Here is a 17,576-nt window from a genome sequence, read left to right as displayed (position 1 = left end):
GGAGAGACGAAACGTTTCATTAGAGAAGAACCCGTCCAGAAGACCTATACAATTTTTTTCTTTTTAATAAAAAACCTGTCTAATCATTGCAGACAAAGACCTTGTTTTATTATTTTTACCTTATAAAAAGCTGTTTATATCTCCATGGTCACGGGTTGCCACTACAGGCAGCCGCCATCTTGTCTACGAAGGCTCATGAAGGACAAACTGCGGTGGCGGCATCAAAAACGGTTTTAGTTGTAATACTATAAATGTAATAGTTGTTGTCTGTTATTGTAGCTGGGATAATTTTACTTATTAAAGCTCATAATCTTACCACTTGAAACATCATTAGCCCTGAAGCTGCTGGTAGACATCGCGGTTGGAATTATCAAAGGTTTTTGACACCTGAGAGACACCGTAGCAACTCCTTTGCGTTTGGAAGTGAGGGGTGGGGGTGGGGGGAGGACCAGGGAGGATGACTCAACCACTCAACCACTAGATGTCACTGAAAACAACAAATCATACACACTTTGCCTGTAACGTCCAATATTGAATTCCCACTTTTTAGCTTTGTGTTTTGGGAGGGGAAATGGTTGGGCAGCATCTGTTTGATCATGACAGGGATATTGATGCAGCACAGCCAGGAATAACTGAAATAGGGAGCCATGTCGGAGGTTTGGTCGTTTATTTACGGTATCAAAAAAAGACCTAAGTGTGTTTGTGTAATATTAGTTATTGGCCATAACAGCAATAATTATATCGGCTTTCGATATCGGCTGAAATGTTCATATCTGTGCATTCCTAATCTAATGCAACACTCACAGAACTAGACGGGTTGTGAATGACTCTTAGCCGCCAGCACATGCATTTTCAGCACAATATGAGTATTTACTTGAATAAGACCACGTGGACTCCAATGCCGAGCATCATACCGATGACACAGTACATCGCCACCTGTAAGTTCCTCCTCTTCTGATGCTGCCTGTCCTCCTCGGTCATCTTTGGGCTCTGAGAGTGCCGAAACTGCTCCCAGTAACGACTGCTCTCCTGGGCATGAGGACTGATAGAAAGCAAACAAAATAATGACCACGATTGATGACCTTTAACGATGTGGGGTTGCGGGGGGAAGAGGGATCCAGTGATTGATGAGTATTCACCGTCCGTAGTTGCTGTGGTTGGAGGTCGATCTGAACGCCTGACCTCCACTGTACGGGCGGTGGAGCTTGAAGTCGTACTCCTTCCTGCTCAGCTCTTTGCTCAGTATTCTGTAGGCTTCATTCAGCTCCACAAACTGGCCATGCAGCGCCGGGTTTGACGGGTCGCTGTCCGGGTGCAGCTGCAATGCGAGCAGGCCAGAGCCAACGATGAGCTTCGTTGACTAAAAAAAGTTATTCTGGTGGAGACATGTGGTTATCTGGGCATGCTGCCTCCACCGGCACACAGAAATGTACACGCGTGGTTTGATTTCCAAACCAAACTTCTTTTTTTTTTTTCTAAAAAATGACTTGTCTTTCTCCTTAATTATAACAGAACCACAAAAAATACACATTTTTATCCTTATTTAGGCCCAGAATAAAAACAAACACTCCCACGGTGGGAACCGTGAGCAGGTCAGATTATAAAAGGCTGCCCTCTTGTGGTTGAATATTACGTTTAAATGCATTATTTTGTTTTTAAAACTGCAGTTTCTACCTTCTTAGATTTGTCAAAAAATGCATTCTTTATTTCGTCCGAAGTAGCATCTGTTTTCACTCCCAGCAGGTCGTAGTAGTTCGCAGCTTTTCTGTGGTGATAAAACAAATTACTCAAAACCAAACAAGTTTTAAACCTGCAGAGTACACAAACACGACCGCTTAGCAGTTTTCAGTGGTTATAACTGAACTCAACTCACAAATTTAAGTTAAATGAGTACCTACTTTTGTGCGTAGCTCCGGGACAGTATTTGCAGTCCACTCTTGTAGCATAAAATACAGCTCCTGCATAGTCGCAGTTGTGCCTCCAACTGCATGACGGTTTTTTTTCAAAGACTGACCTGCACAGTGAGGTAATATTTGAAATTTAGTTGATATATAGGAAGAAATGAGAATCATATGAACCGAAGAGCGAAATCCAGACTTTGTTGCATAATTTAGAAACAAATACTCAATTTACTTTCAGTGGAAGACCATAGCAGGATTTAATCGACTATAAAATTATTGCCCGTGGTCATCCCATTTAATGTTATTTTATCATTTTACAAAAAATGGCTATAATTCTGTCAAGGCGGGCATTAAGGATTCTTTAAAGCAATACTTTAAATTCAAAATCTGTTCAAAGAAGCTTTAAAGGATGAGCCATTTAGGTTTAGAGTACTCTCACAATGTGTAAGAATTGCCATCAAGTTAGAAATTAATTTAACTTTGACACTGAGCAAATTCTAGAATTAAGGATTGTGGCTTTCAAACAAGCAACAAACAAAAAAGAAAAACAAAAAACCCAAGACATGAAAATAACTGCAGATCTTCAGATTGTGAATGACTGGGTTCCAAGTCCATAAAATAATCTGTACTGACCAGTACATTTACATCAAATGAATAAGAAACTATTTATGCGAAAATGTAAATATTAAACATTTTTGTCTATGGCACTGAAAGTTCTTGAACTTATTAAACCATGTTCCTCATTTCAAACCAGGTATTTACTGACAAACTGAAAATTTTCAGCAAAAATAATAGTGTGCTTGAGATCCAGCTGTTTGTTATCACCTGTCACCAAGTTTCCATTGAAGAGGTGGACGTCAGCAGCACATCTGTCAGCAAATGACTGAAAAACACAACGTAAAATAAGGGGCAATGCAGTTACAAAACAAACAAAACAGTCATTCAAACACAACACAGCCTGTCAATCAAAGTATAACCAGAAAATGCATGTTTTTGAGTTGGACAAGTACATTAAAATCTAACTTCGACTTGTTAAATAAACATCTGACTAAACTTAGTTTTGAGTGTCGCACCAACAGTTAATACAATACGAGCTATTCACCCTTTATTACGTTAAAAACAACATCTGTCAAAGAAAGAAAACAAGACTTTGTAAGGACGCTTTGTTTAGATGCTAATGCTAACAGTTGAACTGAACCATCTAACAATTTCTGAGACTGTTAGCATCGTAAAAAAGTCTACATTATCTCCGGACACTCAAAGTGTGATCATTTAAACTACAAACATTTAGTATAAAGTAACACTTGAGGTAGAAAAGCTGACATACAAGACGAAATCAGTTTTGTAACAGAACGGTGCTCCATTGCGTCAAGCTAGCATCGATAGTTAGCATGTGCCAAACCATAACAAGACTTTATTTTTCAAAATAAAAGAAAGTTTATAATTTTAGAGCAATAATGTCCATAATTACAAAAAATAAAACGGTGCAAAATTATTTTATACAGCAACACAAAAAATGCATATAAAGAAAAGCATATTTACATTTTTATAGACCTAAAATATTTAAATATTTTTATTGTTTTTATTTTTGACCGGAAGATATTGAAGATTCTTCTCCGCTTGATGACATCTGAACACGCCCCTTTTAACCTTGTGTCTTTATGGCGAATTATTACAAAGAACATCTTATTACCAATACTCGTTCACTCACATAAACGACGTGTAATACAGTCTGTATTTCACGTGTTTTATTTTTCTTTTTTTCCTCCATAATGGATGAATGTGCGTGACAAAGAGGTACGTCATTGGTGCGTGAAACGTCATCTAAACTGCAGTTCTCCTTTTTGGCCACTGAGTGGTAATAATGAGCGCATTTCTACAGTAGAAATGACTGTAAAGAAGAAAGAGGAAGAAGCAATCCTGTTCTGTTGTAAAAGTGCTTTCGATCTCCACATCGTAAAAACGGTAAGAAAAGTTTTAGTTTTAAACCCTATTGTTTAGTTATAATAATTAAAAAACAATACAGATTGTTGCTTTAGGGCTTTATTGTTCGAGTAATTTCTTCTTCCTGGGTTTGCATATAAAGTAAGCTAAGTTACACGATTAAATCTTTTTGACCGGATTTCCTTCTTATGAAATTATAATTTTATCTCAGCACTTAGAAAATATGACAGTTCTACGTTTTAAGATGCAAATCAACCATAAACCGCTTTTTATAGCCCATCAGATTAAAGATTAACTAAATGCTTTACTTCTGTGATACTTGTTGTATCTCCTGCAGGACAGCTTATGGCTTTAATGTGTTACAGTTCATACAGTTAGTATTACATGGTCCATATATATGTATATACCCACCTCAACAAGATTATTTTTTTTTAGGTTCTACCCCTCAGAGCGTCAGGACCAGATGGAGACAAATGATCCACAGAGAAACATGATGGACCCGGAGGTGTCTGTGCTGCTGCACTGTACACACTGGAGGGGGCTGCTGGAGACTCAAGTACAAGTGGAGCTTTCTGAAAGGTATGTTTCTTCCAGTTTACACGAGGTTAGGATAGTGCTATTCACTTAATGCTGAATAAAGTTAGACTCACAAAAACAAAAGCGATTGTTGTTGTGTTGTTTCCTCCTTCAGATTCAACAGGCAGACAGATCTGCATCTGGAGCGTCACATAAACGAGGTTTGGGCCGAGCGGCTATCCAAGGAGCCGTGGCTTTTTAACGGCGCGAAATTCAGACTACATTCATTCAGCTTGGCCTCTCCAAAGCATCCACCTCACACTCAGTCCTTCCACGTCCCCCTCCTGCACGGCTCAGAGGACCGGTTGGGGCACGGCGATGCTCAGCACCGTGTGGACGTTAGGAACGGGTGTATAAATCAGACAGAAAGTGCTGAAGGCGTTGTTCAGAAGACAGTTGACATCCTGTCACAGGAACCGAAGAGCGCTGCAGCGGATCATCACTCGGACTCTGAGACCCTTCTGGTCCTGAGACTGGGCCTCACCTGCTACAAGGACTACCTGGGAACAAACTGGTCGTGTCAAGTGGCGGAGCTGCGTCGGCGTGGCGAGGAGGACTTTGACGAGCCTCTGGCGCTGCTGGCCCAGCCTCTCGGCGTGGGTGCCGTGCTGTGCACCGATGACGGTCAGGTGGTGCTGATCAGGAGGAGCCAGAAAGTGGCCGAGGCCGGCGGGCTCCTGGACATTCCCGGGGGTCACCCAGAGCCCAAGGTAAAGTGAATTAAAGCTGCGTTTTGTTAAAAAATAAATCAAATAAAGGGGCCCGGCGTGTTTCTTATCGACTCCTCTGCAGGTGGTGTGTGGGCGTTTGGGTCAGGAGGTGCGTGAGGAACAGATCAGCGTGGTCATGATGCAGCAGAGGCCCGATGCTGTCGTCTCGGAGCTGTTCTCCTCCGTGTGTGCAGAGATCAGGGACGAGGTGGGTCTGTCTGCAAAACTCAACGTTATATATGTAAATTAGGGGGGATGTAACGAGCTTTAACCTCGTTAAACAAGAATCACATTTTACTGTATGTGTGAAAATGAGCTGTACAGCTTAAAGTTTTCTTTTCACAGAAATCCATTATTTACAGGATGCTGCAGCCATTAGGATATTATTCATTTTGAGCAGTCAGGGGCTGCAGTCTTTTAGTCCTGAAGCTGCAGGTTCGAGCAGGAAAGGACGGGCGTTTGGAGTAAAACGGTTTATGCTTGTTAGCTCGCTGTGGTGACCCCTGTAGAAGAGAACAGCCGAAATAACAGAAATAATATTAAATCAAACCTAACCTGCTCTGTTTCCAGGTGAATATTCCTCTGAGCTCGCTGGGAGCCCCCGTCCTGATGGGCGTCGCTCTGAATCACACCAGCGCAGGAAGACCGAGCGCCGAGTTCTACGTCAGGTTTGTTAAGTTTGAACCCTCCGAACAAATGTCTACAGATTTCTTTTAAAGCAGAGCTTCTCTCAGGATGATTTTTTGTGACATACGAACGTCTATTTATCCCCGATTAGTTGTAACATTAGACTTTATGATAAACATATACTTTAACTGTAAAATAAAGACTGTAAAAATACAGTAGGATGTTCAGTTTTTATAATTTTTTAACTAAAAGTTTAAAAATATATTACATGAACGGGGCCATTTTATTTACATGCAAAGCATTCTGGGTAAATGATGACATCAACTAGGTCATCGGTGCGAGGCTGCTAGCAAGCTATATCCACCCTGAAGGTTAATCTTGGACAATACCTGATGATCGACTCTTTTAAATGAAACCAGAGAGCGTTGACAGAGAGGAGAAGATAGAAATGACTCAGCCTGAAACTGAAAATATAGATGGAGGACAACAGAGCTGCTTCATGAAAGAAGAACCTCAGCTTAGCCTGTTAGCTTTAGCGTTAGCCCTGACGCTATCACCATATACAGTATATGTATTAGCTCAGCGCTACACATTCTCCTCTCGTCACTGAGGTCCTCCATCCACATGACAGAGAGGGGAATGCAAAAATGACTCAGTCTGCAACTGAAAATATGGATGGAGGACCTCAGTTTAGCTTGTTTGTCGCGCTTGCACCAAGCTAATACATATAAGGCAATATAGCATGAGGGCTAGCGCAAAGGCTAACAGGCTAAGCTGAGTTTCTTCTTCCATGAAGCAGCTCTGTTGTCCTCCATCCATATTTTCAGTTCCAGGCTGAGTCATTTCTACCTTCTCCTCTCTGTCAACGCTCTCTGGTTTCATTTAAAAGAGCCGATCGTCAGATATCGTCCAAGATTAACCTTCAGGGTGGATATAGTTCGCTAGCAGCCTCACACCGATGACCTAGTTGATGTCATCATTTACCCAGAATGCTTTGCGTGTAAATAAAATGGGTCCGTCCGTGTTAAAATATATTTTAAAAAATTTACAAAACTAAACAGCCTACAGTATTTTTACAGTCTTTATTTTACAGTTAAAATGTTTATTAAATAAAGTTTAATGTTACAGCTAATTGTGGATCTCTTTAATGAGGAGATGAAAACATGTTTACTGATCCAAAATTTGATTAAAGTTTTATTTTAAACTTCAGAAAACCAGTGAAAACTGAATAAAGAAAGAACTGTTTTTTATTTAAACGTCATACTTAGATCATCATTTACTAATTATTTAAAAGTCAAACAATTTGAGTATAAAGCTTTATTGAACCAGACTACCTGATTAGAGTTGCCACACATATTACAATACTGTAATAAAGTGAAATTAGATCAACCTTCAGGTGTTTTCTGTGGTCTGATATATCATAAAAACTTCATAAATGACATTAAGTCACTTTTGTCTGTGCGTCTCAGCTGCTCACTGCGTTCTGACGAAGTGAGACATTTATACTGGGAGGGAGGCGCCGAGGCCAACGAGTCCACAGATGTGGTCTTCCTCAGCAGTGCGGTCAGTAGTTACTGCAGCTCGTCACCACAATGAGCCGGCCTCTCATTAAACCAACTGTAGAGTCGTCAACAGGAAGTGGTTAAATTGTGAAACGTGTCCTGGTTTGCAGGAGGTTCTGCAGATGAACAGAAGCAGCCCCCTCTGGTCGGAGATGTGTCCCTCGGCTAAAGGAGCCGTTCTTCTTTATCAGATGGTGAGACCGGACAGACCACATCGCAGAGTGGACACAAAGGATCAGCTCAACACAACGTGTCCAAGTTAGCTTTATTCACTTTGGCGATAGTGTTAAAACTGCAAAAAATACTGTAATTTTAGTCATATTTGTACTGTGTACAAAACTAATTTAAATGTATCAAAATACTTTGAATACAAATATTCTTAAAATTATGTTTTGTCAATGAAATGACAAATCTTTGAATGTCAACGCAGAAAATGATTAAAAACTTGCTGATATTTGATTTTTGACAACATTATTATTATTATTATCATCATCCTCGGCAGCAGCTTCTGGTTTTCAGGTTTCTTCATCAGTAACTGTAAGCAGAGTTTTTGTTGTTCCACTGAAATGACATAAAAAGAAGAACGGCGATGAGTGAAATCAACAATGAAGGGCTTTGACTTGGACTAAAATAAGCAGCCGAGGTTTAAGAAGAAGTTCAAGAACAACTCTGTACCAAAAGAGACTCTAATTTTCAAACACGTATGTTTTATTTAAACTAGTCTGTTTACCTTTTTATTCTAAACCAAAATAACCTAGAGAGACTGGATTTTATAATCAGAAATAAATGTTTTCAAGCTGTCTTATTGTTTTTAAATGTAATCAAAGCATGGTAAGTTATTATAAAATAGCAGCTTTTCTCATCTTTATTTTTATTCAGTTTTAGGTCACAGATAATGAATCTGTACTTGTAAAAACACAGAGTACCACCTTCAGAAAGAGGTTTAGAATAAGATTAAACTGCTGCTGAAATAATGAATAAAGTACGCACCCCCCTAACAGAAAATGTGGATCATTCTGTGTCAAAACACCCAAAAAAAAAAAAAATTAAAATTTTAACCCGAACTGCTCAGATTTTGATGAAAATTGGCATTTTTGTCAATCGTGATCCCCTCAGCACAGTATCTCTAAAATAAGGGTGTAAATTTCAGGAACGTTCAGTCTAATATAACCAGTGGAATCATATTAGGCCACTCTGAGAATGTTTTTATAAATCAGGTTAATCTATAGCCAATATGAGATTTTTAAGAAGAAATTTAGAAAAATTATTCATTTAAAAAACAACAAATTCTATATACAATAAAAAATATAAATCACAAACAAAATTAAAGGAAAAACAACCTTGTATCTGCCTGAGTTCATGCAAAGAGAGACTTTACATATTCATGTAATCATGTACATTTATCACACATTTTATATTGCCACTTTGAAACATTTCCCTCCTTTAGATATCAAATGGGGCGGGGGCTGGGACCTCATGGTCATGTGATCCACATGTTCAATTTCAAGGTTGTAGGAAAGATCAAATGTTTAATAGACCCCAACATGTTCAATCAAAAACTCAAATTACTTTTCTTATGATACAAGATTTGTGAAAATTAGCCCGGTAGTTGTGAGATAATTGGGGTTAGTAGGCAGATGTGCCCAATTTGGCAGAAAATCAGAAATTTTGAGGGCCCATTTCTCTGGAACTACTGGTCTGATTGACTCAAAATTTGAGATACTGTGTGTGGTCGGGTTAAAACCACGGGGTGATTTGGTGTGGAATGACCCATGTTGCACAGAGGACCGTTATAAACTTATAGTACTCACATATCCTGGCTGCTGGCTCCATGTTTGCTCGTCGGCTCCTCCATCGTTCCAACCTTCAAAGACAAAAACACCAGTAAATAAATAACCTCTAACTGTAACGTCTACTAAAACATTATCTATCGTTTCTCACATTGACCATAAGGCCCGGTCCACTGAGTCCTGTGTGAGGGTGGGGGGAGGTGAAGGGGATGTCTTTTCTTGTAAAATCGTGGCTTCTTTCTCTCTCGTCGGGGGACAGGGGGCAGCAGTCTGCGAGCTTCGTCCTGGTACTCCTTCAGGAGCGCTTGTGCTTGTCCCTGTGGCAGTTCAACAAACTGCAGCTCCTCCAGCAGGTCGGCTTGTTCCTCTGGAAGACTGCAACTAACTGCGGAAGAGAAAATACATGTTTTTATTGTAGCGGTGTTTTAAGGCTCATACAGGGAAACATTTTTACACGCTGCCTATCTTTCAGCCACTCTCGTGTTTCCTTTAAAAAGTGAAGAACCTTGGAGTTTGAGCAGAGCCGTCTCAGGGACGTGCTCCCCGTTTTTCGTTCGGTGCTCGAGCAGTCGTCTTCTCCACTCGTCTGCTGCAGGGAAGACCACCACAGCTCGGCGCCTGAAGCCTGCGAACAGCTGCAGCTTGTGACGGCGTGCGGAGAAAAGGACGTTGCACTGGGAACAGAGAGGGGTGGGGTAAACGTCTGTATCCGCAAACGACGACCGTGAAACTTTGCGCAGACGCGTTCCACAAATTCGCGTCACTTTGGGGTCGAACAGACTTTTATTTTGGAGGAGTTACCTGATCGAGGATGTAGTTTCCAGGAGTTTCTGCTGCCATCTTGATCAGTTCGGTCAGACACTGAGAAGCCTGCTGCAGCCTGTTTTCTCTGTGACCACCACTCTAAACACACACACATCAGATCAGCTGATCATCATCATCATCATCATCATCATCTGAACCTGTAACATAAGAAAAGCTGAAGGTTTGACTGACAATCATACATGCCAGCAGCTCCTCTGTTCCCAGCAGTTTGTACTTCTTCTCTGGATGTTTCTGCACGTGGGTTCGGACCCAGTGGCTTTTCCCAGAACCAGGAAGTCCCACCATCATCACCACCTGGAGGGACAGAAAGATGAAATGAAATGTTACTGTGCAACTCGGCTCTGAATGTGTTAAATCTGAATTTAGACTGAATTCATTTTTAGACAAACTATTTTTAGAGACAACTGTTGGCTTCTACGTGGACATATCATGTTTTTAAATCCTTTTTTCACATTTAAACCATTCAGTTGGGGGCTATATAAAGTGGAACTGCAACGCTTTGGTCTGAATTCCTCCTCATTGTAACTCCACAAGCCCCTCTTTCACCCCTGTTCTGAGGTGCGACTCCAAATACACAACAAATGGAATTTAACAGCTAAAAAAGTGTTTTTTGTACGATATGTCCCCCTTAAAGTAGTACTAAGAAACGTATATGACCTTTTTTTCTGGATCTACATAAACCGAAGTTCTGAGTAAGCCAAGCAAATCCAAGTCTCAAGTCTTTTTTTTTTTTCAAATCTAAGTCTCAAGTGTTTTTTTGTTTGTTTGTCTTTTGCAAATACAAGACTCAAGTGGTTATTTTTTTGCAAATTCAAGTATCAAGTGGTTTTTTTTCTTTTTGCAAATCCAAGTCTCGAGTCTTAACACCATAAATTGTAGACTGATCAAAGACACTTGTAAAGAAAACATCCCTGCAGCAGTGCACACAACAACTAACTAGCCCTGCCCTGGTCAAAAACATGTTGTTTGCAATGAAAATTAAAACAGAAAGTAGAACAAAACTGAAACAAACAAACAAACAAAAAACTTCTGGTAATTCATCAAACTGACTTTTATCATCCAGAACAAACCAAATTAAAAATCTACCAACCGGTTTCCCAAACAGCCTCTCACCTCACTCTGTGCTCTGGAGGCAGGAGCTGATGAGGAGCAAACTCTTTGCCCGGCAGGGAGCGCTGCCAGCGGAGTAAACCCCAGTGGGCCGGGGTACCACTGAGGAGCTGCAGGATCCAGCAGCAACTGGACCGAGCAGCTCTTACAGAGGACGTGAGGGAACAGGGGATGACCCAGCAGCACAGGGGCGTCCAGGTAAAAGGCAACACCCATGACGCGACCGTTCTTCTGGAAAAAGAGCTCAGCAGCACCATCGTTTGAAAACGACTGGTACAAACATGGATACGGAAGAAAAAGAAATGAGTCCAGCACCATTTAGACTTGAGCTTCAGAATATATTTATACTTACAGCGTAACAGCCAATAATGTCTCCTTCAGAGAAAGGTTCGCCATACTCCTCTTCTTTTCCACCACAAACTTTTTTACCGCGCCCATCATAAGCAAAAGATAGTTCATCTTCACCTGATATGAAGCCCGGTATAACTCAGTTAAAGGCCGTGCAACAAACACACAAGCGTTTTCAGTAAACCCAGTCCTTACCCAGCAGCAGAGAGGTGTCAACCACGGACCAGCCCGCTCTCAGTCCATACGGCTCTCTGACCTCCTGGTCTTCTGCCTCTACACTCAACAACTTCCTGTCCAGCCTGACCTCAAAGCCCACCCGGCCCTGCTGCACGCCGTGGCTGAGCCTGCAGCCAGACCACAGCGAGGGGAACCGGTCCCAGAATCGTGGCTGCCCACAGGATCCATCCGGACCCACCTCAAAGTGGAGGTGACAACCATCTGAGGAAAGCAGACAAAGTTGCTAAACTTTTCTAATAAAAACATTAGAGAATAATATTTATTACATACCAAAACAACTTATAAAAGTCTTAAAACTCACATGTGTCTAATCGAACTTTATCTACATCACGGACCTCTGCATCTTCCTTCTCCGAGGGGGGCTGAGGTGATTTGGCTCTGGTTGAGGAAAAAAGAGACTCTTATTAAAGATCCTCATAAGAAGTTACTGATTAGAACTGTTGTCAGTAAAAACATAAGAAACACATCAGATGAGTGACAGAAATGATGTTCTTTAGGATTTAACGTGCAGATTTAAGCTTAGAAGCAGGTTTTTGCACTAATAGAAATAAGCTAAGATTATTTATAAATCACAGTAAGGTAGTCAGCAACTGTCCTTCATTTAGTCTTAGAAGTAATTATAAATTATTCCTTATATTTACAAAAATGTTACCAACAAAATATGCTTCAATTACAACTATTTAGAAATATTTTTCTTTAGTCATTTTATATAAAATAAACGACACTGAACCACAGTCAGTAATGGGTCGTAAATAAGCCAAACATAAATTGTCTATAAATAAATAACCGGCTATGATGTTAGTGAAGCAAATTGTTTATTACAGTGGACAGTCATGTTAACACAGGTCTATATTTGTGTGTTTATTATTTGTAACCTGCTCTTTTCATTTAGAACCTACCTTTTATATCGTATCTCCTCTTTAAACTCATAGAAAGCTCTTCCTCTGCTAATATTCTCTGAAGTAATACTTTCTGTAGGTCCCAGCCCTCCTTCGTCTGTCTGGCAAACGAGCTCAGGCGTTGAAAAACACTGAGAACCAGGCTGTACTGCTGACGGTTCTGGTTCTGTTTGAGTGGACGTGTTTGTGTACTGTCTGACAGGGTCTACTTCACAGCGCGCAGTAACACCATGACTCACTGACTGGGGTTCGACGGTCTGCTCCGGTACTGACGGTGTCAGCGCGCTCTCGTTTGCTTGTTTCGTCTCCTCTAAAATTCCCGAACCCTGTCTCGCTTGCGATGCAGACCACAGTCTGTCCACCAGCTCAGCCTTCAGCCCTCTGGGGTCCAAACCGAGTGCTGTGAGTGTGGACCTCAGCTCCTTCACTTTTAACTTCTTAATGTCTGTTAGCTTCATTTTATCGCACGAAAGTTAAGTTAACCGTAGCAAATGTTCAAGTTCGTCCTCAAAAAAGCAAAATCAAAGTCAACAAAAAAGCTGAGAAAGTGAGAGAAATCTCAAAACAAGGTTCACTATGAAGCCGTGGACTCTGATTGGCTCTTTGGTTCTTCTTCTTCCTCTTTCAGGCTGATTAGATCGTTAAACGGATCTTTACTGACACCTAAAGACAAGATTAGGTACTACACTCTGCTGTTCGCGTTTGGCTTCATCAAAAATACAGTGAGCAGCTTTTGACTCTGAAAAAACAAAAAAGTTATTACAAATTTAAAAAGCATCATCATTTCTAGTTTTAATCAGGAATAAACACGGATTTAGAAATCATACTGCTGTATCCTATATTTACTGTTTTATTAATAAACTTTTGTTAACAAAAAACTTGTAATATTTTGATTACTGTCTAAAATATTTTTTGAAAAAAATAATGAAGCTAGTCATGAAACATGACTTATTTTATGTCATGAACCCTGTTTTAATACTTTTTACAAGTTTTGTAAGGAAAATTTGCTTGCAACAAGGACAAACTAATTGATTCACTTCAAGTAGGGTTTTTTTTTTCACATTTTCAGCAAAGCCCTAGTTACCTGTCACAAGGTAGTTTGTCTGTTTTACTGTAAATTGAATATACTGTTAAAATTATCTTTTTTATATCAAGTAACACAAATAATTGACAAAATAAGTTAGCTGCAACACTATTAAATCAGATTCGGGCATGTTTAAGTTACAACAAACTTTATTAACTCTGGAAGTGCTTTATTTAACAATAATGAAATACAAATGGAAAACACATGATGGATAACATAGGTAAAAGCAAAACCACATATGGTTAAAATCCAAAAACACTTCATATAATTCAAGTAATAAGAACCACATGTTCCCTGTATTTCAGATTTCCAGCTCTGCTGTTCCAGTTTCATTTCAGCTGCTCCGGTCCCAGTTAGAAACTTCTTTCCTTTTCATCGACAGAACTCTCTCTGTGCGATCAGGAAAGCTTACCTTCTGGTTAAACTGAGGCTCTGACTGACCCCACAGAGAGCAGCTGCATCCGCACAAACAGCATCATAATAAAAATCGTCACAAGAGCAGAGAAGGTCAGCTGTGCGTTGTTCCTTTTTCAACCCCCCCATGTACACAACACAACAGAACATTCAGGTCCCGCTCACACAGTGAGCCTGGTTCATGAACGTGGTGGCTCAGTCGCACTCAAGCCACAACAAAAGCACTACTGAAGCACCTCAGTGCTTCACCTCAATATATACAACCAGAAAATAAATGTTTTTCATCTTCTTGATAACAAGGACAAATGTAAACAATCATGCATCTTAAATATATGACCAGATTGGATTTAAATACTCACATTGCTTACAGTGCTGTCAGTCACATGAATAAAATATGTATAAATAAAAACAACTGAATAAAATATGTATAAATAAAAACTGAATAAAATATGTATAAATAAAAACTGAATAAAATATGTATAAATAAAAACTGAATAAAATATGTATAAATAAAAACTGAATAAAATATGTATAAATAAAAACAATTTACAAAATTATAGTGAAATAGCAAAAGCTTTTGGATAACACTGGCTATTAGAATATTAGATATTTCAGAGTATCTGATGCATGTTTCTGTTTTATTTTGTTAAATCCCTTTTTTTCCCTCAGATATCAACGATTTTTGTTTCATTCATGTTAAGACTTTACTTTTTATTCTAGAAACAAGTCCTGAAGTCTGATTTCTGTCACATTTTATGTTTAACATTGCCTGGGGCCTGAGATCAAATTATTCTTTCTTTGAGAACAATAACTGTATCTATGTAAAAACACAAGCGTCAAACTTGTTCAGTTCAGACTAATTAATGACAACACAACCTCCAACATCTTTGGTGTTTCTGACTTTAAGCTTTAGAATCTAACAAATCATAAATACGAGTTACTGATCGGGCTTTGCTAAATGGGAAGTTCTGAATATTTAAAAACAATGGGAAGTGGATTCTATCTGAGGTCAAAGTGAACAAAATGAGGTTTGAAGTGAACTAATGAGGAGTTGTATCTCTACCTCTCACTCTAATTCAGACTAAGATGGTTGGAGTTTCCGGAGGATGAGGAGGCGAAGCAGAGCCGCAGTCAGACAAGGAGCTGCCTCCTAGCAGCAGCTCCTTGTCTCGGTGCAGACACGGTCCGGTCATGTGCTGGTTGTGAGAGTGGTAGAGCCGCAGGAAGGCCAGGACGGACTGAGCGAGCCACAGAGCCGTCACGCACCACAGAGACGCCTGAGGACACAAGAAACCGAGAACCGACGCTGACACACAAAACTGGGAACCAACTCAACTGAGGGATGAGAAGGATGGGATCAAAATCCCCTTGAATGGTAAAGAACGTGAACACAACATGCCAGCATCATGTTTTCTACTGTAGGTGGGTTCATTCACCTGAGCCAGACTGAGATCTGTGAAGAAAGTGGAGGTGTTGACATCGAGGTAAAGTGGGACCGACTGAGACTCTGCACAGCTGGAAACAAACAAGAAAGAAGGGATGATAAAAAGATCCAGAAACAAAGTGAAAATATGTTACTCCTGCCTGCAGCACTGACAGAACTGTTCAGAACCCAAGGATGGACAACTGGCGGCCTGCGGGCCACATCCAGCCCACAGGTGACTTTTTTTAAAAACATTTTTTACTTTAAAAAAACACTTAACGCAGCTTTTACATTTACATTTGAAAATTACTAAAATGTATAAAAGAAGACTGGACTGTTGGAATTCCATTATTTTTCATATTTCAAATAAAAATCTAAAAATCTTCAAAAAGTGCAGCACGTCTTCTGACAAAAAAAAAAAAAAAAGACCATATCACACCAGCTCTGCCTTCTCTTCACTGACTTCCTGTCCCTGCCAAAACCCAGTACAAGATTGGTCTTCTGACATTCCAGTGCATACATGGCAATGCACCCCCCCCCCCACCTTAAAGAACTGCTCCTTCCACACAATAAAACTCGTTCTCTCCATTCTGGTAACTCCTGCCCTCTCCAAATCCCCAGAACAAAGCTCAGCACAGTGGGGGACCAAGCTTTCTGCAATATTGCTCCACGTCTGTGGAATTCACTCCCAGATCATTTAAGGGAAGCACAGACTGCAGAATCCTTAAAAAAAAAACAACTAAAAACCTACCTGTTTTGAACCTTCTATGACCATGTTTGATTTTTTTTTTTGTAGCACTTTGGGATTCTTGAATGTAAAGTGCCCTAAAAATCAAATTAATAATAATAATAATAATAATAATAAAACTGTCTCTGTGGCAATAACAAAGTTTGCCACTAGAGGGCGCATCCAATACAGAGGTCTTCTCTACCAGTGCAGAAGATTTACATAATGTTTACAGAAAGATAAAATCTCATGTTTTGGGTGAAATGGAAGGCAGACTAACTGTTCACAGAATTTCAAATCAAACCTGTATTTAGTCTGCTTAGAGACGCTGTCGGCCATTAAGGATTTTAATATAAGTCGCCAGTTCAACACGTTGCACAAAGCTAAATATGCAAAGTTTACTGAAGTCACAAGTACAAAAACAGTGACTTTTTTCAGGAACCACAGCTCACTAAAGTAGGCTTACATTTATTTGCTTCAAATGTGTGTATACATGTTTATTAGACAAGAGTAAAAATGTTACACATGCATGAAATATGTAAAGTTATTTCACTGTAGCCTATGTAGGTTTAATTTACATATGTACATACAAACATTTTTAAAAATAGCAGTTTTATTACATTTAGGTAAGTTAGTGCTGTGTGGCCTAGCTTCTAGTAGTGTCAACTAAAAATGTGGCCCCTTCTGTCATTTAAGTTGTCCATCCCTGCTGAAACTCCTAAACAAACCACAAACAATGAGTCAAACCCACTGCAACACAGGTGATGGATGTACCTGTAGGGCCGCGTGTTGTCGTCCGTCACAGTGTCACACCAGGAACTGAATCCAAGAGACAAAATAACGCTGGCCCCTCCGGACAGGAAGAGGACGCACACACTCATCAGGACAGTGAGGAAGGATGAAAACAGGGTGCTGCATGGAGAAACACAACATGCAACCATTACACACATTATGCATATTGTAAGAACAGTGGTTATTAAGCAAATATGAACATTTTAAAACTGCCATTCAAATATTGCCTATGGAGCAAAGCTTAAATAACAGCATTATGTATATGTAATGCTCTGTTAAAACTGTAAAAACAATACATCATAGCAAAATTGATATTCAGTGTGAATGTATAAATCATCCAAGCTTTAATGTTTTATACTGTTAGATGCAAAGCTTTTTTTTATTTTATTTGAATATATGTTCGCATACTGCAAACTAATTGTAGCATGTTATGTCATTATTATAAATGCATGATCTAAGTGTTGAGATTGGGGATAATTTTGTGTGTGTGTGTGTGTGTGTGTGTGTGTGTGAGCATGTAAAAACTCTGGTGCATAGCAAATTCTTACAGCTTAAGATTAAGTCACTAAATCCCATCTTAGTACTTATAAATTGGTGTGTGTGTGTG

General features: G+C 39.8%; 4 protein-coding genes across 5 annotated transcripts in view; 1 reads left to right on the top strand and 3 right to left on the bottom strand.

The window, feature by feature from the left end:
- dnajc4 (DnaJ (Hsp40) homolog, subfamily C, member 4) overlaps nucleotides 1-3,281 on the bottom strand; it is a 4,728-nt gene extending 1,447 nt beyond the window's left edge. For both annotated transcript variants that reach the window (XM_014005680.1, XM_014005687.1), the window contains exons 1-6: nucleotides 3,229-3,281; nucleotides 2,727-2,784; nucleotides 1,899-2,014; nucleotides 1,675-1,765; nucleotides 1,140-1,318; nucleotides 875-1,042 (exon numbers count right to left, since the gene is read on the bottom strand). In XM_014005680.1, the coding sequence (XP_013861134.1) occupies nucleotides 875-1,042; nucleotides 1,140-1,318; nucleotides 1,675-1,765; nucleotides 1,899-1,990 (530 nt within the window). In that variant the 5' untranslated portion in view covers nucleotides 1,991-2,014; nucleotides 2,727-2,784; nucleotides 3,229-3,281. The remainder of the gene's footprint in view (nucleotides 1-874; nucleotides 1,043-1,139; nucleotides 1,319-1,674; nucleotides 1,766-1,898; nucleotides 2,015-2,726; nucleotides 2,785-3,228) is intronic.
- A 506-nt stretch (nucleotides 3,282-3,787) lies between these two features.
- On the top strand, nucleotides 3,788-7,779 carry nudt22 (nudix (nucleoside diphosphate linked moiety X)-type motif 22). Its single transcript, XM_014005649.1, has 7 exons — nucleotides 3,788-3,866; nucleotides 4,281-4,424; nucleotides 4,537-5,131; nucleotides 5,214-5,339; nucleotides 5,702-5,799; nucleotides 7,228-7,321; nucleotides 7,431-7,779. Exons 2-7 carry the CDS (start codon nucleotides 4,309-4,311, stop codon nucleotides 7,581-7,583), a joined length of 1,182 nt encoding a protein of 393 aa, XP_013861103.1. The 5' UTR covers nucleotides 3,788-3,866; nucleotides 4,281-4,308; the 3' UTR covers nucleotides 7,584-7,779.
- Nucleotides 7,569-13,205, bottom strand: si:ch211-107m4.1 (heterogeneous nuclear ribonucleoprotein U-like protein 2). Its single transcript, XM_014005639.1, has 11 exons — nucleotides 12,530-13,205; nucleotides 11,932-12,008; nucleotides 11,589-11,831; nucleotides 11,398-11,510; nucleotides 11,049-11,315; nucleotides 10,107-10,229; nucleotides 9,912-10,013; nucleotides 9,616-9,784; nucleotides 9,262-9,495; nucleotides 9,132-9,184; nucleotides 7,569-7,881 (listed from the first exon to the last, which is right to left on the bottom strand). Exons 1-11 carry the CDS (start codon nucleotides 12,985-12,987, stop codon nucleotides 7,849-7,851), a joined length of 1,872 nt encoding a protein of 623 aa, XP_013861093.1. The 5' UTR covers nucleotides 12,988-13,205; the 3' UTR covers nucleotides 7,569-7,848.
- Nucleotides 13,206-14,521: 1,316 nt separating this feature from the next.
- Nucleotides 14,522-17,576, bottom strand: part of zgc:153018 (Transmembrane protein 179-like) — a 3,649-nt gene continuing 594 nt past the window's right edge. The window contains exons 2-4 of the mRNA XM_014005629.1: nucleotides 16,952-17,089; nucleotides 15,464-15,542; nucleotides 14,522-15,304 (exon numbers count right to left, since the gene is read on the bottom strand). Of these exons, the coding sequence (XP_013861083.1) occupies nucleotides 15,104-15,304; nucleotides 15,464-15,542; nucleotides 16,952-17,089 (418 nt within the window). The 3' untranslated portion in view covers nucleotides 14,522-15,103. The remainder of the gene's footprint in view (nucleotides 15,305-15,463; nucleotides 15,543-16,951; nucleotides 17,090-17,576) is intronic.

This window comes from Austrofundulus limnaeus, unplaced genomic scaffold (assembly GCF_001266775.1).
Source record: "Austrofundulus limnaeus strain Quisiro unplaced genomic scaffold, Austrofundulus_limnaeus-1.0 Scaffold1, whole genome shotgun sequence".
NCBI lineage: Eukaryota > Metazoa > Chordata > Actinopteri > Cyprinodontiformes > Rivulidae > Austrofundulus > Austrofundulus limnaeus.
Note: the sequence above shows the minus strand (reverse complement) of the source record. Positions and strands in the feature narration are given on the sequence as shown.